This window comes from Peromyscus leucopus, chromosome 8b (assembly GCF_004664715.2).
Source record: "Peromyscus leucopus breed LL Stock chromosome 8b, UCI_PerLeu_2.1, whole genome shotgun sequence".
In the NCBI taxonomy this organism is placed as follows: domain Eukaryota; kingdom Metazoa; phylum Chordata; class Mammalia; order Rodentia; family Cricetidae; genus Peromyscus; species Peromyscus leucopus.
In genome coordinates this window covers 91441063-91466956 of record NC_051086.1, presented here as the reverse complement: position 1 = coordinate 91466956, position 25894 = coordinate 91441063, and the positions used below count along the sequence as shown (strand labels likewise).

General features: G+C 52.1%; 3 protein-coding genes across 9 annotated transcripts in view; all 3 read left to right on the top strand.

Moving 5' to 3' along the window:
• Atp6v0a1 (ATPase H+ transporting V0 subunit a1) overlaps positions 1-2089 on the top strand; it is a 54743-nt gene extending 52654 nt beyond the window's left edge. For all 7 annotated transcript variants that reach the window (XM_028856876.2, XM_028856875.2, XM_028856872.2 and 4 more), the window contains one exon: positions 566-2089. In XM_028856876.2, the coding sequence (XP_028712709.1) occupies positions 566-659 (94 nt within the window). In that variant the 3' untranslated portion in view covers positions 660-2089. The remainder of the gene's footprint in view (positions 1-565) is intronic.
• An 11848-nt stretch (positions 2090-13937) lies between these two features.
• Naglu (N-acetyl-alpha-glucosaminidase) lies at positions 13938-21324 on the top strand. Its single transcript, XM_028856853.2, is given in 8 exon segments — positions 13938-14128; positions 14131-14241; positions 14244-14379; positions 15237-15384; positions 16782-16928; positions 17107-17192; positions 18780-19036; positions 19905-21324. Coding segments are annotated over 8 exon segments (2214 nt in total). The 5' UTR covers positions 13938-14004; the 3' UTR covers positions 21110-21324.
• A 98-nt stretch (positions 21325-21422) lies between these two features.
• Positions 21423-23912, top strand: Hsd17b1 (hydroxysteroid 17-beta dehydrogenase 1). Its single transcript, XM_037201191.1, is given in 6 exon segments — positions 21423-22159; positions 22248-22415; positions 22565-22741; positions 22834-22930; positions 23316-23490; positions 23592-23912. Coding segments are annotated over 6 exon segments (1035 nt in total). The 5' UTR covers positions 21423-22062.
• Positions 23913-25894: the final 1982 nt, after the last annotated feature.

Here is a 25894-nt window from a genome sequence, read left to right as displayed (position 1 = left end):
CATCCTAAGTTAAAATGAATTAACTAAGAGCAGCGGGCCAAGAAGGGGCTTTCTCAGGCTCACCCAGGAGAGCAGGGCTTTCTCAGGCTCACCTAGGAGAGAGCAGGGCGGGAGGGAGGGTGGTGCAAACATCTGGAAAGAGTTGGCTCTGTGCAGGCGGGGTGTCATTCCCGTGGTCCCAGCTAGTATGGAAGCGAGAGCCCAGGAGTCCAGGGCCAGCCTGGGCAACATGGTGGGACCCTCTTATTTCCTTATTATTTGGTTTTTTAAATATTTATGTGTCTGGCGGATTGGAGGCTAGAAGAGGGTGTCAGATCTCCAGAAGCTGGAGTTACAGGCAGCTGTGAGCAGTCGTGTGTGGCGGGACCCAAACTCGGGTCCTCTGCATGAACAGCAAGTGCTCTTCTTAACCACTGAGCCATTTAGCCATTTTATTTTTTGACAGGGTCTCACCATGGCTGGCCATAGGTCCTTGTCTCCCGGGGCTGGGGCGGAGTATGTGCCACCACACTCAGCCTACCTTAGTTCCGCTGTGAAATGGTGACTCGACTCCTCTTCTTTCCAGGGTGGAATTCCAGAATAAATTCTACGCCGGGGCCGGTTTCAAGTTCCTCCCTTTCTCCTTTGAGCATATCCGGGAGGGGAAGTTCGATGAGTGAATCCCTGGCAGGGCGCATGCCCGAAGCAGCTGTCCTGCTTGCCTCTCCGGTGATCGTCTGTGTTCCTTTTGCCTGTTGGTTGTGATTCCTGGATACCAGGGCGTTTGTGTCACCCCCACCTCGCCTGCCCCAGCTGTGAGTCACTTAGGTAGCGCTGGTTTCCCTGGGTCTCTGTCCCAAGCCTTGTGTGTAATGTGCAGACTTCCTGCTATACAGAAAGTTGGACCTCCTAGTGAGAGTTGGATGGCTGCTGTGCCTGATACCCATCCACGCCCCGTGGCACCAGCCTTGGCCTCCTGGCCTCCAGACAGACAGCCCTACTCTACACCCTGCTGGTGAGCCAACTTTGGGGGCTCAGAGCCCTCAGGATGCAAGGGGTTCCTCTTCAGTCCGTAGTTCTTGGTCACGCCTTGGAGGAAGATCAAAATGGGTTCCCTCCTAGAAGGAGATATGGTTTATGGAACGTACCCCACTCCAGTTAGGAGGGACAGTCAGGAAGATGGTCTGGTCATCCTCTGCCCATCCCCCTCCAGTTGGTACTCATAGGAAAATTCAGCTGGTCCCATCTGGGCCATGATGAGTAGCTTCTCCTGGTTACCCCAAAGGTCCCAGGATGACCAGCACCACCCTCCTAAACAGCCTCCTCTCCCCGCCCTCTTGGTCCAGCATAGCATCCCCGGGAAGGGCAAGGTCTAACTGTCATGTGCGCTGACATGACATCCGGGCCTTCCCGACCTCAGATACCCTCTCTCCAGTCTGCATGAATGGGCCTTGCCCCACACTACATCCCAGGGCAGAGGTTAAAATTGGCATTCTCCTGGTGCAGCCCTGAGCCCTTCCCCGTCCTGATCATGATGTCCTGAGGCTGTGGTCAGTAAGGTTGGTTCTGCCGGCAGGCCTGCCTTAATCTGCCCACTGATAGTCTCTCCCTAGCTCCCACACTGACCCCAGGTTTCAGGAGTGCTGTCCTGGGCAGGGAAGGTCAGTGTCATTTCCCAGTTGCTAACTGGAGGTGGCTGACTGGTAGGCTGCCGGGGCAGGTGTGGTGAGCGCTGTGCAGGCTGCCAGGCCTCGTCACCCACCTTGTGTACTCCTGCCTGTGGACCTCAGACCCTTCTAATCATGTACCGACCCAGCAGCCCCCGCTGCTCCCGCTCAGTTCACTCACTGCCTTCTTTGGGAGGTAACACTAAATCAGCAAGGCTCGTTCCCACCCCCACCGTGGCACCCCTGAGAGCTGCTCACACACTCGCCCAGGCAGGGCTGGCCCACTGTGACCTTGTCCTGAACCCCTCTCCCTTGTGTCCAGTTTACACGACGACCTTGGCTCTGTTTACAGTGAGGCGTGAAGCAGAGCTCTGTGTCAGAGACCCTGCTCGAAACCTTCTGTTCAGACATCCTTGTGCTGAATAAAGTGTGTTTGACTCTCACCAGGCTGCCTGGCTCTGCACAGCCCCTGTCAGCCTCGCTGAGCCCTCTGGAGCCCACCCATCTGGTACCCACACCCTCTTCCCGCTGCCAGCATTTCTGCTTCTCTTCCTGATCCGAGGCCACAGTTGCCATGGCCCTGGCTGGGCAGTCAGTTTGTGAAATTAGCGCCTTATCTCAAGTTTCCCAGACGCCTTCCCGCTCCAGGGAGCCAAGTTAGCTTTGCCGAGCTCGCCAGCCTTTATCTCCCTTCCCTTCGCTGTGGAGCCCGACCGACCCGGGAAGGGGGCTGGGTGTCTGCCCCCACTTCTCTCCCTGGGCATGCTCCAGGGCTCCATGGCCTGGCTATTTTGAGCCCTAATGCCTTTGGCCTTGGTGTAAGTAGAGGCTTGGCAGACTCTTCAGGGCAGCTGGAGAATGAGGTGCTGAAGTAGGCAAGCTGTGGGCCAACGACCCAGCAGACTGTGCAGGGGGATGGCGGGGTGGGGAGGGCGCTCCCTTCGCTGAGACATACACATTCTTTCTCTGCCTACACACACACACACACACACACACACACACACACACACACACACACACACAGGGTTTGTGGCACAGGAATGTAACACCTGCTTCTCCTGAGGGGTGGGGAGAGGCTGGGACATCCTGTCCATTCTATCTTCTTATCCCACCCTAGCCTAAACGCCTCTCTCCCAAACACCAGGGCACCTACCCCTGGAGCAGTACGCCCCTACTCCAGATGGCTCTTCAAATAAAAGGCCCCTGGGGAACCATGGTTGATGAACTCTTAACCTCTTGCTGTTACCTGCTCAAAAGGGAGGCCTAATTAAAATAGCAGAAGTGAGAATCCAGATTCAATCCGAACTTACAGTCACTGAGTTTTAGACAAATGAGGAGAGAACTGGGCACGGCACTGTATGCCTATAGTCCTGGTACTCTGGGGGTGGATGCAGGATTGGGAGTTCAAGACCAGCCTGAACTACATGAGGCCCAGCTTCCAAAACAGCACAACATAAACCCCTTTGTTTTCTTTAACTAGTGCTAAGACAAGTGAATGTCCACCTGCAAAGGAACGCATTTGGATTGCTCCCTGACCATAACAAAAATGAGCTCAAACACAGGGCCTGGGCCTATGGCCCAGCACTCGAGAGCCTGGAATGGAGGGATCTTGAGTTTGAAGCCAGCACGTGCTGTATAGCTAGATCGCGTCTTAACCACAGAAAAATGAATCAGAAGTGGATTATAGACGTAAATGGAGGAGTTAACACTATAAAACTCCAGTGGCCTTCAAGGGAGCCAGTGATTCTCCCATGCGAGTAACAAGATAAAAATACAGATGTTGGCCTTCAAACGCCTGGTAAGCGTTTGTGTATCGAAGGTCGGAATCCAAGCGTCTGGAGACAGAGAGAGAAGAAAGGTCACAGCCAGATACCCAGTCAGTCTGAGCTGTGCCATTGAAGGGTAGAGTAAAGGGCCCTGAGACGGTCGGGGACAGGCAAAGGCTTAGAGACAGCTCTCTCCACGGACTGTGGGGGCCAAGGGGACCATGTCACAGAATGTCCTGCCCACTGCTGCTCCAGCCTACACCCCCCCACACAGAAGCCCAGCTGTGTGTAAAGATGGAAGCTTGCTTTCCATCCCTTTCTTTAAAAAAGAAAAAAGGGGGGGATGGAGAGATGGCTCAGTGGTTAAGGGCACTGGCTGTTCTTCCAGAGGTCCTGAGTTCAATTCCCAGCAACCACATGGTGGCTCACAACCATCTGTAATGAGATCTGGCTCCCTCTTCTGGCCTGCAGGGATACATGCTGTATACAAAATAAATAAATAAATCTTAAAAAAAAAAAGAAAGAAAAAGAAAAAGGGTAGGGCCCCACGTGCCTGTAGTCCTGGTACTTGGAGCCAGAAGGAGCAGAAGGTGAAGGCCATCCTCACCTCTGGCTACACGGTGAGTTTGAAGCCAATCTGGGCTACAGGAGACACTGTCAAAAAAATTAAAAATCTGGCGAGATGGCTTAGCAGGTCAGAGCGCTGCCACCATAGCCTGACGGCCCGAGTTAGACCTCAGACCCCATGTAAAGTGAAAGGGGAAGGGGGACCCCACAAAGCTGTCTTCTGACCTCCACCATCCATCCCCACACCCCATCATACACACACAGCAATGATAGTAAAAACAGTTTAAAATTCAGAATAGGGGCTGGAGAGATGGCTCAGAGGTTAAGAGCACCGGCTGCTCTTCCAGAGGTCCTGAGTTCAATTCCCAGCAACCACATGATGGCTCACAACCATCTGTAATGAGATCTGGTGCCCTCTTCTGGCCTGCAGGCATACACGCAGGCAGAACACTGTATAAATAAATAAATAAATAAATAAATAAATAAATAAATAAATAAATAAATAAATCTTAAAAAATAAAATAATAAAATTTAGAATAAAACCTGTGTGGTCTTGGCTGTCTTGAAAAACCAACCAAAAAAAAAACCTTTTAAATCTTAGAGCTCTCGCCAAGGAAAAAAAAAATTTCAATGTGCTCTTTTAAAACGAAAACAGGGCTGGGTAGTGGTGGCAGGTGGCACACAGCTTTAATCCTTTAATCCCACTACCCCCTTCTCTGGGGGCAGGGGTTGTTCATGTTCACATATGAGCATGCGTATACACCGAGGCCAGAGGTCAGTGTTGGACTGACTCTTCCTCTGTGTCTCCACCTCATTTTAGCCTCCCTTTTTGGCTTTTTTTTTTTTTTTTTTTTTTTTTTTTTTTTTTTTTTTTTTTTTGAGACACAAGTTTGCTTTTATCCCTGGTTGGCCCTGAACTCACTATGTAGATCATCCTGGCTCTGAACTTGCAATGCCCTCTGCCCCTCAGGGGCCTAGATTTATAGGCATGCCCCACCATGCCTGGCTAATCTGTACACCTGGTAAGTTTGTTGGTTGGTGGATGTATTCACTGCTTTTCGGTTGCTGTGATAAAAACACTGTGGCTAAAATCGACTTAGAGAAGAATTTATTTCCCCTACATAATGGTAGGAGGCAGCCAGAGCGGAAGTGGAGAGATCACTTTTTTGGGGTTTTTTGTTTGTTTTTAATTTTTTGAAACAGGGTTTCTCTGTGTAGCTTTGGATCCTGTCCTGGAACTCACTCTGTAGACCAGGCTGGCCTCGAACCCACCTGGCTCTGCCTCCCGAGTGCTGGGATCAAAGGCGTGCGTCAACACTGCCCGGCGAGAGATCACATCTTTAACCACAATCAGAAAGCAAAGAGGACGAACTAGAGGCGAGTTGAGACTAAACTTTCATCCACCTCCTAAAACTGATTCTCAGCCTTTCTCATACTGTGATCCTTTAATACGGCTCCTCACGCTGTGCTGACCCCAACCACAAAGATATTTCCATTGCTACTTCATTACTGTGATTTTGCTACTGTTACTACTCATGATGTAAATATCTGTGTTTTCAGTAGTCTTAGGTGACTCCTGTGAAAGGGTCGTTCCCCTTCCTGGGGTTATGACCCACAGGTTGAGAAATGCTGCCCTGAAGGTTCTGTAACATCCCTAAATAATGACACTAAGCGCTAACCAGGAACCGAGTGGTGAAATACATAAGCCTATGGATAACGTTTCTCACTCCAACTACCACAGTATATAATTCTGAATAAAGTAGGAGGAGGGCGAGAACTAAGACTTCTGAAAGAAATGCCTCCGTGGTCTGGGATGGGAACTGGGGAGAAAGAAGAGCCCGGGGTCCTTAGCTAGGCTGAGATTCTCAGAATCCAGAAGCCTCAGGTTTCCTCCAGCCAGCTGAAGATGAGTTGCCCCGGCCCTGGGCTGGAATGTGTGGGAAGTTATGGGTGAGGAACAGGCTCCATTGTGTCTGCTTCTACTATTCCCAAAAGCCAAGACACCTGCTGAGAGTCTGTGCCCCTGTCCTAGGAATACCCTTGTCCTAGAACCAACCTCATCAGAGAGGGCAGCCACGCGCAGCCGGGAGGCTCAAGCTTCACAGGAATGGGGACAATTCCATCACTGCCTTCATAACGTGGAACCGGCCACTTTCCCTCTGGTCTACAGAGCGAGATCCACGACAGGCACCAAAACTACACAGAGAAACCCTGTCTCAACCTCTGCCCTGGTCAAGCAATGACCCACCGGCAGAGGCCGCTCCCAACCTACCCTTCAAGTCATGTGCTGGGTGTAGGCTGCCCCCTGGTGGCCACACAGGGAAAGTCTTATCCTCACACCAAGTGGTTAGGGTAGCAGCTGGCCTGTCAGGTAAGCAAGCAGGTTAGCAGGGCAGAAAGAATCCTGGGTTATTCTGGAGTGCATAAACAGAGGGCCAGGGTGGTCAGAAACAAAAGAAAACAGAGATAGAAAGCAAGCTGAGACCCCCAAGCAGCCTGCTTCACACATGAGTGAAACAGTAATAAAGCCTGTCACACACTAAAAGGACCAAGATGTACTCAAGGCCCTGTTATAAAAGTGAGTTCTATGCCAGCCCTGGTGGGGCAGCCCGGGCACCAGCACCGAGGAACAGCAGCAGGGGAACTACAACAAATCTGAGACCGACCTTATCTGCACAGAAGCTCCAGGCCAGCCAGGGCTATCAGTGAGATTGTCTCCAAAGAAAAAAAAGAAAGAGCAGGCAGTGGGGTGCATGCCGTTAATCCCAGCACTCGAGAGTCAGAGGCAGGCAGATCTCTGAGTTCAAGGCCAGCCTGGTCTACAGAGTAAATTCCAGGACAGCCAGGGCTACACAGAGAAACCTTGTCAAACCAAACTAATAATAATAATAATAACAACAACAACAACAAGAAGGCCAAGTTATGTGGCTCATACTTTTAAACCCAGCACTTGGAAAGCAGATCTCTGTGAATCAAGGCCAGCCTGTACACAATGAGTTCCAGGCCATCTAGAGCTTCATGATGAGACTTTGTCTCAAAAAAAAAAAAAAAGGACTGAAAAAGAGATAGAGATAGTTCAGTGCTCAGTGTTTGAGAGCACTGGCTGCTCTTCCAGAGGACCTGGGTTCTGTTGCCAGCACCTTCATGGTGGCTCACAAGCCTCTGTAACTCAAGTTCCAAAGAAAGGATCTGATGCCCTTTTCTGGCCTTGCAGGTACCAGGCAAGCATGTGGTACATAGACACATAGGCAGGCAAAACACCCACTCACGGTTAATTAGTTAACTAATTAATTAATTACAAGTACGCCTCCTGCTGGGCAGTGGTAGCACACGCCTTTAATCCCAGCACTGGGAAGGCAGGGACAGGCGGATCTCTGTAAGTTCCAATCCAGACTGGGCTACACAGTGAGTTCCAGGACAGGCTCCAAAGCTACACAGAGAAACCCTGTCTCGAAAAACAAAACACAACACGCCCCCATCGCCAGCGCCCACTCTGGTGCAGCTACACACATGTCCTAACTGGTGTGTGTGCAGGTCAGAGGAGAACTGTCAAGAATCAGTCTTCTTCTTCCTCCTCTTCCACCATGTCGGTCCCAGGGACTGAGTTCAAGTTGTCAGAACTTGTGGCAAGTGCCTTGGCCTGCTGAGCCATATTCCTGTACCCTCCCTGCCTGCCCCACCCCCCTTTTTTTTCTTGAGGTTTTGCTGTTGTTCAGGCTGGTCTTGAACTCCTGAGCTCAAACTGCTATCAGTACACAGGTCCATAAATCCACCACAATTTCCATGTATTTAAAGAGAAATTAGGCATGCCTGTAGTCACAGGAACTTGGGAGACTGAGACAGAAGGATTGCTGCTGTGGGATGGTCTGTATGTCAAATGCTCTGATTGGTCAATAAATAAAACACTGATTGGCCAGTGGCTAGGCAGGAAGTATAGGCGGGAGAAAAGAAAGAACAGGAAGGCGGAAGGAGTCACTGCCAGCTGCCGCCATGACAAGCAGCATGTGAAGATGCCGAAGCCACGAGCTTCGTGGCAAGGTATAGATTTATGGAAATGGATTAATTTAAGATATAAGAACAGTTAACAAGAAGCCTGCCACAGCCATACAGTTTGTATGCAATATAAGTCTCTGTGTTTACTTGGTTGGGTCTGAGCAGCTGTGGGACTGGCAGGTGATAGAGATTTGTCCTGACTGTGGGCAAGGCAGGAAAACTCTAGCTACAGATTGCCTTGACTTCAAGGCCAACTTGGCCTATAGAATGAGAGTTTGTCTCAAAACAAGTAGAAATTAGAAAACAAATTGAGCCAGGCAGGGTGGCACACACCTTTGATCCCAGCACTCAGGAGGCAGAGGCAGGCAGAGAGAGAGAGAGAGAGAGAGAGAGAGAGAGAGAGAGAGAGAGAGGCAGGGAGGGAGGGAGGGAGGGAGGAAGGAAGGAAGGAAGGAAGGAAGGAAGGAAGGAAGGAAGGAAGGAAGGAAGGAAGGAAGTTGACAAAGGGAAGTGGATTTGCTCTAGTTTGGTCAGATTGGGAGGGAGATCAGCCCAGCCCTAGCCAGCGTCTCCATAACAAACTGTCCTCAGGGTCAATCTGTCCTGCAGTGACCACAGGGTCAGTCTGTTCTGCTGTGACCTCAGGGTCAGTCTGTCCTGACTCCTAACAGATTTTAAATCTTCCTGTCTGCCCAGAGGGCCTCAGCCTTTGCAGCTCCCGGCATGAGATCCTTGGGAAAGTTCAAATTTCTCCAGGTGCGTAGTCTCAGACGTCTGCTAGACAGAGGGAGGGACACAAACGTCTCCTTAGAACCATGTTCTCCGCCACCACTGCCCGGCTCTCAACCTATGGGTCAAGACCCCTCTGCGGTCAAATGACTCCATCATAGGGGTCACTTATCAGATACCCTGCATATTAGATATTTCCATTAAGATTCATAACACTAGCAAAATTACACTTTTGAAGTAGCAATGAGACAATTTAATGGCTGGGGGTCACCACAGCCTGAGGAACTGTATTAAAGGGTCGCAGCGTTAGGAAGGTTGAGAACCACTGAGTGCTTTAGAATAATCAGGATGTTTATGATAGCACTCTAATTTATTTTTCTATGCAAGTGTGTGAACGTGTGTACTGTATGTATGTGTATACATGTGCGACCACCCATCTATGTGGGCGCAGGCCAGAAGACATTGGTGTCTCGAACTCTGTGCTTTCTTTCTTCGAGACCTCTCCCTGAACCTAGAGCTAAGCGGGCAGCCAGCCAGCCCCAGTGATCCTCCTGTCTCCAACCTTCAACAGTGCAGAAATATTGTGACGAGCAGGGAGTTCATTGGTCAGCCAACCCCCTAGATGATGTCCCCACGCTGCTGAAATAGTCCTTTAAAACTGGTTTTTCTAAGAAGCACTTGGGGCCAAAGCAGGCTGGAAGCCTGGCATCCCCAGCTGTGCTGACGTCAGTACTTTGGGTCAGCTGCTTTTGCAGCCTGCTAACTTCCCCTTGAGTAACGAACCCATCTTGTCCTCCTTCAAGACTAAGGGCATACAGGTAAGGCTTGTTTGCTTGCGATAGGGTCTTGATATGTAGCCCTGGCTAGCTTTGAGACCATGTCGTTCTTGAACTCACAAAGACCTGCTTTGTCTCTGTCTCCCAAATTCTGGGATTAAAGGCAGGTGCTGCCATGCTCAGCTGTGGTGAGCTCGGCCTGGGGGCTACAGGGCGTTCACTCTGCACTTAGGACATCCACACAAGATGTGTCTTTTTTTTTTTTTTTTTTTTTTATACTTATTTATTATGTATACAGAAGAGGGTGCCAGATCTCATTACAGATGGTTGTGAGCCACCATGTGGTTGCTGGGAATTGAACTCAGCTCCTCTGGAAGAGCAGTCAGTGCCCTTAACCTCTGAGCCATCTCTCCAGCCCCCAAGATGTGTCTTTTGAATGTGCTCCGTTTATTCAGGGGTCACCTGCTCATCAACATCATCATTAGCATATCAAGGCCTATCCCTGGCTAGGTTGGTGTCTGAGGTGCCGGCCTGCCTAGAGCTTGCTTCTGAGGCCTAATGTTTCTCAGTGTTCCAAGGCACATAACACGGTTTCTGAGTTCAACAAAACGGTTTTGAAGTTCTGCTCCTAACACCAGCTCAAACGTTTTTTGTTTGTTTGTTTTTGGTTTTTTGGTTTCTGTTTTGTTTTGTTGGTCTTTCGAGACAGGGTTTCTCTATGTAGCCCTCCCTGGCTGTCCTGGAACTCACTCTGTAGACCAGGCTGGCCTCAAACTCAGAGATCCACCTGCCTCTGCCTCCAACACACAGCAAATAGTTTTATTAATGAGAAAATGAAGCCAGGTATGATGGCGCACACCTTTAATCCCAGCATTTGGGAGGCAGAAGCAGACGGATCTCTGTGAGTTCCAGGCTAGCCTGGTCTACAGAGCGAGTTCGAGGACAGTGAAGGCTACACAAAGAAATCCTGTCTTGGGGGAAAAAAGCACTTGGCGTGGAAAGGCTTTGTTTTACCTCACAGGGTACAGTCCACCATTGTGAGAAGCTGAGGCAGGAACTCAAGGCAGGCACCTGGAGGAGGAACCGACTGACTTGTCACTCTCTAATCCTAATTTGTGGCAAGTTGCCATTAAAACCACCCACCACGACGTCTTTTGTGTAATTTGGATGAGATGACACACGTAAAAGCCATGTTCTCATCTCTAACACCAGCACTTGGAAGGGGAGCCGGGGGAGACAGGCAGAGTCTTAGGGCTCTCTGCTAGTCAGCCTAGCTGAATTGGAAAGCTCCGGGTTTAGGGAGAGACCCTGTCTCAAAAAAGAAGGTGGAGGGTGAGAGGAAGACAGGACCTCTGGCCTCCACATACAGCATGTTACTCGAGGACAGGGTAGGGTGAGGTCCCAGGAGCAAATCTTTCCTTTCCAGTTTTAGATTGGGCTGCTTCCTCGGAAAGGATGAGAATCTCCAGATAAAGGGAACTGAGAAGAAGCAGGCGCCTCTCCCACCCAGGAACAACTTGGAGAGCCAGGAACAGTACTGTCTCTCTAAACCCCACCCCCACCCCAGCAGGGCTGGTCCGAAACTCACCCAGGTCTTGAACCCTAGGTCTTCCTTCCTCAGCCTCCCAGAAGGGATCCCAGGCATGGGCCACCACACCTGGCTCCAGAATCCTCTTAGAAAATCAAGTCTTTCTCAGGATCCCACGGCCCTCTGCCTCCACCCAGCGCCAGTCACCCTCGCCCTGCCCTCTGAGGCTGGCAGCTTGAGCATTTGCAAGGCTTGGAACATCTTTTGGGGCCCATACCGAGCTCTGGGAACCAAGTTTCCATTCTCCTCCAGCTGTTCCTGCTGCTGCTGGATCTTACCCAAGTCACCCCCTCACTTCCCAGGCCTGTTGGATAAAGTGACAGTTCTGATTCTGTTCCCAGAGTTCTTTGAGGGTCCGCTGGAAAGCTCTTCCTGACCCTTCTGCTAGCTAAGCTGAGCTCATGTGGTCACATTTTACTTCCTCAAATCCCCCAAGCTAAAATCACCCTCCCCGATCCCATCTATCTCTGCATCTCTCTGCCTGGAAGGCTCTTTCTTTCCTCCTTGTAAATGCCTATTCATCCTTGGGTTTCAGATAAAATGTCAGTGCCCCTTTGGAGACCTCATTGTTCTTCATAGCCTTACAGCCCTGGGAGAAACTTGCTGCGGGCTGCAGGAATATATCATAAGAACTCAGCTGGTTATGGCAAAGTTACTACCTGGAGGAATCAGGGAATTCCTCCAGAGGAAGCCAAATCCCAAGGAGTTTTTGGTGTTACTTGGCTTGTTATATATCAGCTGTCTTCTGTTATGAAAATCATGTGTGCCTTCATAGTTTTTCCAATTGACTTTCCCCTAAGAAGGACTAACAGTGTAGACTGATCACTCTGTGGACATACACATTCCAGGTATTTGGAGAACAGCCTCAGGAAAGGCTTTCTCTGGAATCAGATTATCTATCTCCCTTGGCCACTTTCAAGGACTACAGGAAACACCACCCAGGTGGGCGCCCATCGTTAGTCCCAGGTGGACTAACAATGGTAACAGCCCGCGTAAGTCTCCTGACTTACGGTAAATTCCACAAGGGGACACCGCCTAGGAGAGGTGGACGTTAATAGCTTTACACAATTTAGCTCAGACCCTCCCTTTTATATACCGGGACTTCCAGGGCACAAGAGGAGAAGAGAAAAGAGAATGGAAGAACAAGATGGGTAAGAACTTGAGAGGAAAAAACTGAGATGGGGAAGAAGTAGATTGAAGGGCTACAGGAGAGTACTAGAGGGATGAGATGGAAGATGAGAAAGAGCCAGATGGGGAAGAACAAGATGAAGTAGAACGAGAAGAGGAGAGAGGAGACGGGAGGGGAGATGATATGGGAAGGAACAAAGTGGATGAGAACCTAGAAGGGGCAGAACTAGATGAAGGAATTAAGACAGAACCTAGAGGGGATCGCAGACAAGTGTAGAAAAAAATCAGGCTAAAGATGACCTAAATATGAGAGCAGAATATAAGCTTATAGCTGTCACAGAATAATAAAGTATATGGACTAAGGAGTTTCGTGTACATAGATTCATTTCTTTTCATCAAAGATTAATTATCAGCTGGTTGTAGATTCTTCCCGGACCCTGGGAGGGGACTATCGAGGGGCTGGACCCCCATAGTCCCCGATAGAAACTCTTTTCTTTCTGTGTGCATGGTGCATGCCCGCTCATGTATGTGTGGGAGTGTAGGTGTCTGACACACACATGATGGCCAGAGGGTTGAACCAGAGCTCTGGGAAAGCAGTTTCTCCTGACCCTTCCGTGTGCTGAGTGGCTGACCAGAACTTCAAGGCTCTGAAGAATCTGAAATGTTGCGGGTCCAGAACCAAATTACCTTGGGTCATCTTCAGCCTTCTCCACAGGCATTGTTACCTACCCTCCTCTGTCCAAGACCTAACAGCTTTCTGACAATGAGGTAAGGCTTTTGGAATGTACAGAACACTACTTTTCCTTTGGAATGCATTAACTTAGCAGACCAGCAGCTTCCATCATCCCAGAAGCCAAGACCGTCATCAGAAGCCTGTAACAGAGGCCTCAGATTCACTGTAACCCATCTCTGCCGTCTCCAGCAATGTATCTGAAAAGTGTCTTTCTTTGCTCTGTTACTGTGAAAACTTCATCAAATCATTTCCACACTGGAACATGGACATTTGGGGTGACCTAAACCTGTTCCCAGACCATGGTCACTCATATTTGGCTCCAGAATAAACTATCTCCGTCCTTTTGAGGTGAGAGGTGTGTTTTTGTGTCAGCAGAGGACAATCTCGGGTGTCACCTTCTACCTTGAGACGGGGTGTCTTCCTGGTGCGTCCCTTTGTACACCAAGTCAGCTGTCTCTTCCTCTCATATCTCCTAACACTGGGACTGCAGACTCCCCCTACCGGGCCAGCTTTATGTGGGTCCTGCAGATTCGCACGCAGGTCCTCAGGTGCAAGTGCTTTACCCACGGACCTATCTCCTCACCCAGGGAAATCCTGATTTGGTTTCCAGGTCTCTGGCCACAAAGGACAGCTGAGGCCATCCTTCACCCGTCCAGCAGTAGCAGAGGCAGTGGCTGATACGAAAGAAAATCCAAGTACATAGTTATTAGATGAGGGGTTGAAGGTAGAGCTTAGTGGTGGAGTCCTTGGCTGGTTTCAATTCTCATCACCGAAAAGAGTGGCTGGCTGGATGAAAGGCGACTCGCAGAAGAAAGCGGGCTGCTCCCCAAAAGGGCTTGAGCATGCGCAGCGTCCCATATGGCCGTGGATGTTTGATGGGGTCACGCGTCCTCCAGGCACGCGCGTGGTCAGCAGACCCAGAGGGTCTGGGTCCGGAAACCAAGTTTCCAGCCGGGTAGCTGGAGCCCCATCCTTCAGGCCACGTGGCCCCAAGTCCGCAGCCGATTGGATGCGGGCAGCACCGCCCCTGGCCCTGAGCTAGCGTTGGTTGTGAGCGGTCCTCCGCAAGGTTGGCCTCATGGAAGCCGCGGTGCTGGCGGTGGCTCTGGGGTTCCTACTCCTGGCCGGGGGCTCGGTGGGCGACGAGGCTCGGGAGGCGGAGGCCGTACGGGAGCTGGTGGCCCGGCTGCTGGGACCCGGGCCGGCGCCGATTTCTCGGTGTCGGTAGAGCGCGCGCTGGCAGCCGAGTCAGGTCTGGACACCTACAGCCTGAGCGGCGGCGGCGGGAAACCGGTGCGTGTGCGCGGCTCCACGGGGTGGCGGCCGCCGCGGGGCTGCACCGCTACCTGCGCGACTTCTGCGGCTGCCAGGTGGCCTGGTCCGGCTCTCAGCTGCACCTGCCGCGGCCGCTGCCCGCCCTGGCCGAAGAGCTGACCGAGGCCACGCCCAACAGGTATTAACGCTCGAGGTCCTAAGTGGCTGGGGCAGCCGCCTGTAGCCCAGGGGCACCCACTGTGGGTGAGGCTCACCACGCTGGGGTGGGGACAGCCGCAGCTACCGACACCTGGAAGCCCGAGGAGGAAGTGCTGGCTCTGGGGTCCCACCGCTGTGCCTTCAGATCTTAGCTCCCCCACTAACTAGATGTGTGTTCTTAAGCAAAGTCACTTTAGCTTCTCAGAGCCCCGGCTGCAAATCATGACGCCCGCCGTGCTGCTGATTGAGACTCTGAGCGTGATGGTAGAATTTCGAAGCGTTCTCGTGATCCATGCATTCCATGCTCCTCCTTTGGCCTCTCTGAAGATGCCGTGGAGTGACCCTTCCCGAAGCCCCGGGCCTTTATTCTAGCATTTGTCACACTGTATGGGCATGATGTGTGTCCGGTCCCCTGCCCCGCCCCCCCGCCCCATCAAACTGCAGGACTAGGAACCCTCTTCAGAACAGAGACCAATTTTGCACCGACACCCTAGGAACCCCCCCCCCCACGACGCACAGTAGGGGCTCTGGACATGTTGGATGAAAATGAAGTTATGTATTCACAATAGCTATTCGATTATGGAGCCCTGAGGGACATTCCAGCACTATGTGTTGGCTTTACCTGGGGTGAAAATGGAATGACCAGTAGAGGGGCCACTTTGAAACCTTTGCCCACTGTCCCGTGTGTGTGTGTGTGTGTGTGTGTGTGTGTGTGTGTGTGTGTGCGCGCGCGCGCTCTGGGGTAGTATTCCAGAGCCAGGCCGCCTCTGAGGTGTTCCAGGGTAATGGGTGAGTGAAGCATCCCATATGTCCCCAATACTGTCCCCCCACCTGCAGGTATCGCTACTACCAGAATGTGTGCACGCACAGCTACTCCTTCGTGTGGTGGGACTGGGCCCGTTGGGAGCAAGAGATTGACTGGATGGCACTGAATGGCATCAACCTGGCACTGGCTTGGAATGGCCAGGAGGCCATCTGGCAGCGGGTTTGTGCCAACCTGGCCCCTCACGCTCTCCTCCCCAGCTCACACACTCACTGGCCTGGGGACTGACGCTTCCCCGGGTGGGACAATCCGTCTGGGTGCTTCCTGTAGATGAGAATCCAGCAACCTACTGTAACCACTGGAAATGGCGGTACATGCCTGTACTCAGTAATCCCAGTACTCAGATAGAGGTAGGAGGATTAGAAGTTCCAGGTTAGGGTGGTGGTGGTGGTGGTGCACACCCTTAGTCCTAGTATTGGGGAGACAGAGGCAGATGGATCTCTGTGAATTCGAGACCAGCCTGGTCTACAGAGCGAGTTCCAGGACAGCGAGGGCTACACACACACACACACACACACACACACACACACACACACACACACAAACAAAAAAACAGAAGAAAGACAAGGTCATCTTCTGCTACATAGTGATCATTAGTCTTGACCAAGTCCCTTCCCCCTTTGGCCAACCTTGCTCCAAGACCTCTTAGTTTTCCTTCTGTTACTATAATAAAACCCCATGATCTAAAGCAACTTGGAAGGAAATAGTCCATTCGGCTCACACATCCCAGTCACAGACCATCATGGAGGGAAACCAAGGCAGAGCTCAGGCAGGGCAGGAACCATGGAGGCAGAGGCTGCAGAGGAACACTGCTTATATTGACAAGCTCCTGATTTCCTCAGTTTGCCTTCTTGCACACCTAGAACCACCTGCCTGGGAATGGCGCTGCCCACAGTGGGCTAGGCCCTTCCATATCAATCATCAGTCAAGAAAATGCCCCACAGGATTGCCTACAGGCCAATCTGATGGGGGGTATTTTCTCAGTTGAAGTTTCCTTTTCTCAGATGACCCCTAGCTTAAGTAAAGTTGACAACAACAACAACAACAACAACTAATAATAATAATAATAATAATAGGGGGCTGAAGAGATGGCTCAGAGGTTAAGAGCACTGACTGCTCTTCCAGAGGTCCTGAGTTCAATTCCCAGCAACCACATGGTGGCTCACAACCATCTATAATGAGATCTGGTGCCCTCTTCTGGCCTGCAGGCATACATGCTGTATACATAATAAATAAATCTTTAAAAAAATTAAATAATAATAATAATAATAATAAAAGAAACAAACAAAAATAACCCACACAGTGACTCTCCCTGGATCACAAAGAAAGCTCCTTTGGGTCCCCTATCTTCACCCATCCCACAAAGGTGACACTGAGTGCCTTCTCCTACTCAACAGGTCTGTGTCCTCCTGGCCTGGGAGCTCCCTGTAAGCTGGGTTCCAATTCTAGCTTAGTAGCGAGTGTACCCAGCCCAGAGAAGTAATGGATGAGTGCTTGTGACGTGGAGTGATGGATGGAGAGTCCTGTGTTTAGAGGTGTGGGGCTCTGTTCTTCTGCAGGTATACCTGGCCTTGGGCCTGACCCAGCCGGAGATTGATGAGTACTTCACCGGTCCTGCCTTCCTGGCCTGGGAACGCATGGGTAACCTGCACACCTGGGGTGGCCCCCTCTCCCGCCCCTGGCACCTCAAACAACTCTACCTGCAGGTAAAGCGTGGGGAGGGGAAAGGCAGAATGGGCGCTGGGTGGTCTCAGATCCAGGGACGGTGGTGCTTAGCTAGCCTCGGGCTCCTAACTGGTCCATAGGAACCCTCCCTCCCTCCCTGCGTAAGCAAGCCCCCCCCCCTCCAAGAGGACCTGTCATATTGACCTCTGCCCCTCCCAGCATCGGATCCTGGACCGGATGCGCTCCTTTGGCATGATCCCAGTGCTGCCTGCCTTCGCAGGACATGTCCCCAAGGCCATCACCAGGTGAGGCCCTCCCTACTCAACTCACAGGGGAAAGGTTTGCCCTGAAAAGCATGATGTCAACACTGAAGCTTGGGAGGCTGGTGTCACTTGACTCCTGGTTCTGTGGTCAGCCACTGCCTGGACAGATTATTTGACGTCTCCGTGAATCAGTTTCCTTGCTTGTGAAATGGAATCATCGCTGGGTGTGATGGGGACACTCTTCCAATCTCTGTGTTCAGGAGATCGAGACTGGGACACCACCAGTTCCAGGCCAGCCTGAACTACGTAGAGAAACACAGGCTTTATGTGTGTAAATTTGTACACCCGGAGGCGGGCCCCGCTGCAGAGGTGGCTCAGTTAAGAGCACCTGCTGCCCTTGCAGAGGACCATGGTTCGGTTCTCAGTGCCCACAGGGTAGTTCACAGACCATGGTTCGGTTCTCAGTGCCCACAGGGTAGTTCACAGACATCTGTAACTCCTGTTCCTCTTGTTCCTGGGGAGCTGATGACCTTTCAGGAGCTGCATGCACATAGTACAGGTACATAAATGCAGACAAACACTCACACACGTAAAATAAAAATAAATGAATCTCAAAGTACTCCCAAATTGTTAGCATCACACTTAGAAAACTCACCAGATTTAAAAAGGTTTTCATTGATTTTATGTGTGTGGGTGTTTTGCCTGTATGGATGTCTGTGTACCACATGCGTGCCTGGTGCTGGTGGAGAAGGAAAAAGGGCATGGGGTTCCCTGAGGCTAGAGTGACGGATGGTTGTGAACTACCTGTGGGTGCTGGGACTCAAACCTGGGTCCTCTGCAAGAGCAGCCAGTGCTCCTAACTGCTGAGCTATCTCTTCAGTCGCTAACTTAAATTTAGTGTGTGTGTGTGTGTGTGTGTGTGTGTGTGTGTGTGTGTGTGTGTGTAATTTTATTATTTAATAAATAGTTCCCTCCCTGCTGTCCTGCCAGCCTGCACGCATATTGCCAGGCACAGAATGTCAGTGAGTAAGTAGCTGCTCTTTCCAGTGGCCTAGGGAGGGTGTTGGTCCTCTGTCTTCTCTGCTGTGGCTCGACGGACCTTCAAGGTCCAGCTGAGACGCCTTCTTTGTCAAGCCTTGCCAGCACCTCCAGGGACCCTCAGCATGCCCGGGAACACCTGGCACACACTCCTGTCACAGTGTGACACTCTTGGCTGCCTGGCTCCCCCGCCATCTTGCTCACCAAGTGGTGGGAACCTTGTTCTTTTCATTCAGTGAACATTTTCCCAGGTGCCTACACATGTCAGACCCAGTCCTGTGCTGGGTCCTGGGGATGTAGTGACGAAGGTGTCCATGGCTCTGTCCCTAAGGAGAGATCATTGGCAGAGGAAGATAGCAGAGCTTTTGAGACAGATGGCTCTTAGGGACAGTGAGGAAGAAGCAGGTAGGTAAGCCTTAGAGGTGGAGGAAATGATACCAGGCAAGGGACAAAGCACGTGTAAAGGCTTGGAGGTGTGAGAAACCCAGACACAGTCCGGAAAGCCACAGATGTGAGGCCGATGAGGGGTATCAGGCCAAGTCAAACACTGCGTCAGCCTCCACCAACCCTGATCCTTTTTTTCCTCCACAGGGTGTTCCCACAAGTCAATGTCACCCAGTTGGGCAGCTGGGGACATTTCAATTGCTCCTTCTCCTGCTCCTTCCTTCTGGCTCCTGGAGACCCCATATTCCCCCTCATCGGGAGCCTCTTCCTACGGGAGCTGACCAAAGAGTTTGGCACAGATCATATCTATGGGGCTGACACTTTCAACGAGATGCAGCCTCCCTCCTCGGACCCCTCCTACCTCACCGCAGCCACTGCGGCTGTCTATGAGGCCATGATTGCGGGTATGGTGGCTAGGAAACCCCTTGGGCATCAGGGCGAGGGGATGGGTGGGAGGAGGACCCGGGCCCTGGGGACACCACACATTCCAGCTCAGCCATCCTTAGTGCACATATGCCGTCTCTCACTTTCCCGCTCCGGGGGCTGAGGTCTGGCTGACAGTGGCCAGTGACATATGACCTGGGGTTCGTTCCTTCCCCTCTAGTGTCATGGAGCGGGATGCCCAGCCTTGTAAAAAAAAAAAAAAAAAAAAAAAAAAAAAAAAAAAAAAAGTTACATCTATTTATGTATGTGTGAATGGATGCCACCCCAGGTGCACATGTGGAGTTCACAGGACAGCTTGTAAGAGTCTGTTCTTTCCTTCCATCACGTGGGCTCGTGGATGGAAGTGCTGGATGTCAGGGTTAACACTAAGACCCTTTCCTGGCAGGGCCATCTCGTAGACCTGAGTCTCCACCTTTTTATCTCACAATGGAGATTAGAGATGAAATTTGAATCTTTTAATCATGAACCCTTGGGAAACACACTCAAATGCTTTATCTAAACCCAAATACTGCCAGATATGAGGCTTCTCAGGCCCAACCCCTGGGTCTCCTGATGGAGCAGGTCCAGAATTTCAGGGTCCAGGCATCCATGTCTTAAGCTTTCTGAATAGCTCTGATGTCCAAGAAGCTAAGTAAGTACTGTCCTGGAGGAGGCAGGATGGGGAGAAGGGTCCCAGAGATAGCAGAGTAGCAGGTAGATCAGTCGATCACGGGGGATGATGGGACCTGTGATAATCGCCTGTTTCCTCATGGGCAGAATAGGGTCAGCATCAGCCCCTTCTCCTCTCCTCATCTCTCCTCTTTGTCTCCCCTCCTCCCCCCACTGCAGTGGATCCTGATGCTGTGTGGCTGCTCCAAGGCTGGCTTTTCCAGCACCAGCCTCAATTCTGGGGTCCTGCTCAGATCAAGGCCGTGCTGGAGGCTGTGCCCCGTGGTCGTCTCTTGGTCCTGGACCTGTTTGCTGAGAGCCAGCCTGTTTACATCCACACAGCCTCCTTCCACGGCCAGCCCTTCATCTGGTGCATGCTGCACAACTTTGGGGGTAACCATGGCCTGTTTGGAACCCTGGAGGCTGTGAACCAAGGCCCCAGGGCAGCTCGCCTCTTCCCCAACTCCACCATGGTCGGCACCGGCATAGTCCCTGAGGGCATCGGCCAGAATGAAGTGGTCTATGCTCTCATGGCTGAGCTGGGTTGGCGCAAGGACCCTGTGCCGGATTTGGTGGCCTGGGTGAGCAGCTTTGCCAGCCGCCGATATGGGATCTCCCAACCGGATGCAGAGGCAGCCTGGAGACTCCTCCTCAGGAGTGTCTACAACTGTTCTGGGGAGACCTGCAGTGGGCACAATCGGAGCCCGCTGGTCAAGCGGCCCTCGCTACAGATGAGTACCACTGTCTGGTACAACCGATCAGACGTGTTTGAGGCTTGGCGGCTGCTGTTAACAGCTGCCCCAAACCTGACCGCCAGCCCAGCCTTCCGCTATGACCTGCTGGATGTCACCCGCCAAGCAGTGCAGGAGCTGGTCAGTTTGTGCTATGAGGAGGCAAGGACCGCCTACCTGAATAAGGAGCTGGACCTCTTGCTCAGGGCTGGAGGCCGTCTGGCCCATATGCTCCTACCTGCCTTAGATGAGCTGCTGGCAAGCGACAGCCGCTTCTTGCTGGGCAGCTGGTTGGATCAGGCCCGGGCCGTGGCTGTGAGTGAAGCTGAGGCCCAGTTTTATGAACAGAACAGCCGCTACCAGCTGACCCTGTGGGGGCCTGAGGGTAACATTCTGGACTACGCCAACAAGCAGCTGGCAGGACTGGTAGCCGATTACTACCAGCCACGCTGGGGCCTCTTCATGGAGACTCTGGCTCACAGCCTCGCCAGCGGCGTCCCCTTCCAGCAGCGCAAGTTTGAGAAGGATGTTTTCCCTCTGGAGCAGGCCTTCGTTATCAACAAGAGGAGGTATCCCAGTCAACCCCAGGGGGACACTGTGGACCTAGCCAAGAAGATCTTCCTCAAATATCACCCCCAGGCAGGCTCTTTGTGACAGGCCAGTGGACCAGGGACCTGCTGGAACAGGTCTTCAAACCTGGAAAAAGCACAGGATGATCCCTATGCCTAGGGGAAGGAACCAGGGTCAGTCAGTGAGTGTTGATTGGAGGGAAGTGAGCTGCTCTATTCCTCTACCCCAGATCTGGGGGTTAAAGTACTGTTTTTGGTTAACAATAAACTGCTGAATCAGCTTGGCACTATTAAACTCAAGTACCATGTACTGCGGTATGTCTAGAAGGGTTTGGGTGCACATGTGGACTCTGGTGTGGAGGGTTCTGGCCCTTACTTCCGATTCCCCATTTTAACACTGGTCCCTAACCTTAGAAGGTGTACAGCAGCAAGCTGGCAATTATAATGGTCCTTTGAGAGCGTGGTGGTACGCACCTGGAATAACAACCCTGAAGAGCTAGAGGCAGGAAGACCAGAAGTTCAAAGCCAACCTCAGCTGTATTATGAGCTTGAAGGCAACCCGGGTACTAGATAGCCTGTCTCAAAAAAACCAAAAATGAGGCTGAGCAGCGGGGTGCACACCTTTCATCCTGCCACTCATGAGGCAAGAGGCAGGTGGATCCCTCTGAGTCTGAGGCCAGCCCGGTCCACTTGGTGAGACCCTTGTCTAAACGGCAAAACGTTCCTTGGCAGAAGTATTGTCCGTGTGGCCAGGTCTGCCTAGCGCTGCTCAGTCTGCAGCACCGAAGAACCCAGCTGCTACTTAGAGAGCCCCTCCCCCTTGCCCTGACCAGCTAAGGCAGTTTGGTGTCCTTTTCTCTGCTTTGACCCACAGCAGGATGGGGAGAGCCTGCCAGGGACCTGACTCAGCCTTGAGATTGCCGGCAGACATAACAAAGGGTGGGGGCCCTGGGGGCAGGAACCTAGCCAAGCAGATACCCAGCCCCAATCTGCCACTAGGACCCTTCGAGCTCTGAACTTCAGTACTCTGTCTTCCTCATGGACCGCACCGTAGTGCTCATTACCGGCTGCTCCTCCGGTATCGGCTTGCACTTAGCTGTTCGTCTGGCTTCTGACCGGTCCCAGAGCTTTAAAGGTATAGGAGGGGGACCAGCATGGAGGCCAGGGAGGAGCCCCCACAGGTAAGCAGGGTGATGAGTCATTTATCCCCTCCCAAATTTTAGTGTATGCCACAATGAGGGACCTGAAGGCACAGGGACCACTGTTGGAGGCAGCCCGGGCTCGAGGATGCCCTCCTGGCTCCCTGGAGACACTGGAATTGGACGTCAGGGATTCGGATTCTGTGGCCGCTGCCCAGGCATGTGTGTCCGAGGGTCGTGTGGATGTGCTGGGTAAGCCTACCTGAAACACAAGTAATAGGAGTCTTTACTACCCAGTGCCCAACCAAACTGGCAAGTTCCGAGTTCAGGGAACCACGGGAGCACAAGCGGGAGGGGAGAGAGCAGCGTGTGAGCGGTGTCTGTTCTCCTCCTCCCTGCAGTGTGCAATGCCGGCCGGGGCCTTTTCGGTCCGCTGGAGGCGCATGAGCTGGACGCAGTGGGTGCTGTGCTGGACGTGAATGTGGTCGGGACAGTTCGGATGCTGCAGGCCTTTCTGCCAGACATGAAGAGACGCCACTCCGGGCGCGTGCTAGTGACTGCGAGCGTAGGAGGCTTGATGGGTGAGCAAAAGGGACCCAGTAAGTAAGTAAGGGGTGCAGAGCAGGGCGAGGAGCGCCAGGGTCTCCCCAACCTTGTCTCCTCTCCCAGCTGGGGCTGCCATTCCACGAAGTTTACTGTGCCAGCAAGTTCGCGCTCGAAGGTTTGTGCGAGAGTCTGGCGATCCTGCTGCCGCTCTTTGGAGTCCAGTGAGTCACCAGCCCTCCAGAACCCTCTAAAGCTTGGGAACCCCAGTCCCAGATCTTGGAGACACTCTTGAGCAGTGGCTCTGGCTCTCCTTTTCCAGCTCACATTGTGTACCAGACTCTATACAGGGAGCTTGGCGCAGGCAACCTCACTTCATGAGCCGCTCCAGCTCTTAAGGCACATTGGGATGGGTAAACGGAGCGAGTGGGTGACTAGACCCCAGATGGCCATGGGAGCCCTTCCCTAGCAGCATCCGGCTTTGCAAGCGCTCTGGCAAAGCCGGCACCTGCCACCTGGGCACAGCCCCTCTCGGTGTCCTCCCTTTGTGGAGCTAGGACCAGGCTTGTGGTCACTACCATCAAACCGTCACTGCTGTTGCTCCCACAGCGTGAGTCTCATCGAGTGCGGGCCGGTGCACACGGCCTTTTATGAGAAGCTAGAGGGTGGTCCAGGCGGGGCTCTGGAGCGGGCAGATGCCCAGACACGCCGCCTCTTCACGCACTACCAGCGTGGCTATGAGCAAGCTCTGAGCGAGGCCCAGGACCCGGAGGAGGTGACGGAGGTGGGTGCAAACGGGGCCTCCGAGCTCAGTCTCCGGGTGGGGCACGGTGGCGCACCCCCAGTAGTTCCCCCCACAGACCCGCGCTGCTCTTCCCTGCGCAGCTCTTCCTGACCGCACTGCGAGCCCCGCGGCCAGCGCTGCGCTACTTCTCCACCGACCGCTTCCTGCCACTGACCCGAATGCGCACAGAGGATCCCAGCGGCAGCCGCTACGTCGCCGCCATGCACCGCGAGGCCTTCGCTGATCTGCAGGCGCAGGAGGGCCCTGAAGCTGGGGCCAGAGCCCCTGGGGACCGGGATGCGACCTCCAGTGCCCTCATTTGCCTCCCAGGGTGTACGTCCCCTAGGGTGGCATCTGAATTGTGCTGGCCTGCATCGGATAAACCGGGTCAGGACTAACCATGTTACCAGCAAAAGAGCTAAGAAACAAGGTCTCCTTTTTCTTATTTTAGAATTTGTTTTGTTTTGTTTTGTTTTTGGCAGGGGCTCACTATGTAGCCCTGGTTGGCCTCTAACTCATAGAGAGCCGCCTGCCTTTGCCTCCTGAGTGTTGGAACCAAAGGTCTGTGCAACTGTGCGCTTCTCAGAATCTTTTTTTTTTTTTTTTTTTTGATTTTTCGAGACAGGGTTTCTCTGCGTAGTTTTGCGCCTTTCCTGGGACTCACTTGGTAGCCCAGGCTGGCCTCGAACTCACAGAGATCCGCCTGGCTCTGACTCCCAGTGCTGGGATTAAAGGCGTGTGCCACCACCGCCCCGGCCAGAATCATTTTTAAATAGTGCAAACTTCCTCATTGGTCAAGATTGAGCTAATATAAGCCGGGCGGTGGTGGCGCACGCTTTAATCCAGCACTCAGGAGGCAGAGCCAGGCGGATCTCTGTGAGTTCGAGGCCAGCCTGGACTACCAAGTGAGTTCCAGGAAAGGCGCAAAGCTACACAGAGAAACCCTGTCTCGAAAACCAAAAACAAAAAAAAAACCAAAAAACAAAAAAAAACAAAACAAAAAAAACAAAACCAAGGGACCCTGTCTCAAAAAGAGCAAACCAAAATACACACCAGACAGGCTGGTGGGAGGCAGAGGCTGACCAATCTCTGTGAGTTCAAGGCCAGCCTGGTCCACATAGTAAGTTCCAGACCAACCAGTGCTACATAGTAAAACCCTGTCTAAAAAAAAAAAAAAAAAAAAAAAAAACACCAAAAACTGGCGTGGGGGAGGCTAATCTAATTTTATCTGCTTAAAACACTCTTGCCTGGGCTGGGAGTCTAGCTCAGGGGACAGAGCTTGCTTCATAAGGCAGAGTTTGAGGGTGGAAGATCCTTTCTGCTGCCTCCATCTGAGTAAAATCTCATGTTTCACCCTAAGCTCTCAAGACTTTCTGTGGTGTTCCTGCACCTTTTTTCTTTTTCACTTTTTTGCTTGTGCATGTGTCTATGTATGTTCCCATGTATGTGGGCAGATGTGTGTGTGTGTGTGTGTGTGTGTGTGTGTGTGCGTGCATGTGTAGAGATCCAGAGTTGAAGTGAGGAGTCTTTATTTCTTGGTGCGAGGACTCACTGGACCCGGAGCTCATGACTCCAGCTTGTCTAGACTAGCAGCTTGCTCCCAAGGATCCTAGAACTCTGACTCCCTGGTGCTGGCATTACAGGAGGACATCAAAGCAATACTTTTATGTGCATCTGGGGACCTGAACTCGGGTCCTCTGGGTTTTATCCATGAACCATCTCCCCAGCCCCTGCAACCTTTGTGACCCCTTATGTCACCTTTATCTGTGCACACTTCTGTTCTCCTGGCCTGTTAATACCATCATTGACCCTGTCCCACCCGCCCCGAGACAGGGTTTCTCTGTGTAGCCCTGGCTGTCCTAGAACTCACTCTGTAGACCAGGCTGGCCTCGAACTCACAGAGATGCGTCTGCCTCTGCCTCCTGAGTGCTAGAATCAAAGGTGTGTGCCACCACCACCCTCCCGGCTTTCCGATTGTATTTTCTTTGACAGATCTTTGCTATTTCCCTGAGCCACCCTACCTAAAAAAAGTATTCCTTCCCCTCCAGTATAGTTCCGTCCCCTTGTTTTAGTCTTCTTTATTGTGTGATCACCACCAGATGTATTCTGGATTTATCGTTTATTCATCCCATCCCAAGACACCCACGAATCAACCTCAGTGAACTTTCTTCTCTGTTCTATCTTTTATGCTCAGGACAGTGCACTAAATAGACACTTACCTAAGAAAAGCAACGCTGTGTGATTACACACTGAGATTCTGTCTCAAAACAAACAAACAGGGCGGTGGTGGCGCACGCCTTTAATCCCAGCACTCGGGAGGTAGAGGCAGGCAGATCTCTGTGAGTTCGAGGCCAGCCTGGTCTACAGAGCGAGTTCCAAGAAAGGCTCAAAGCTACACAGAGAA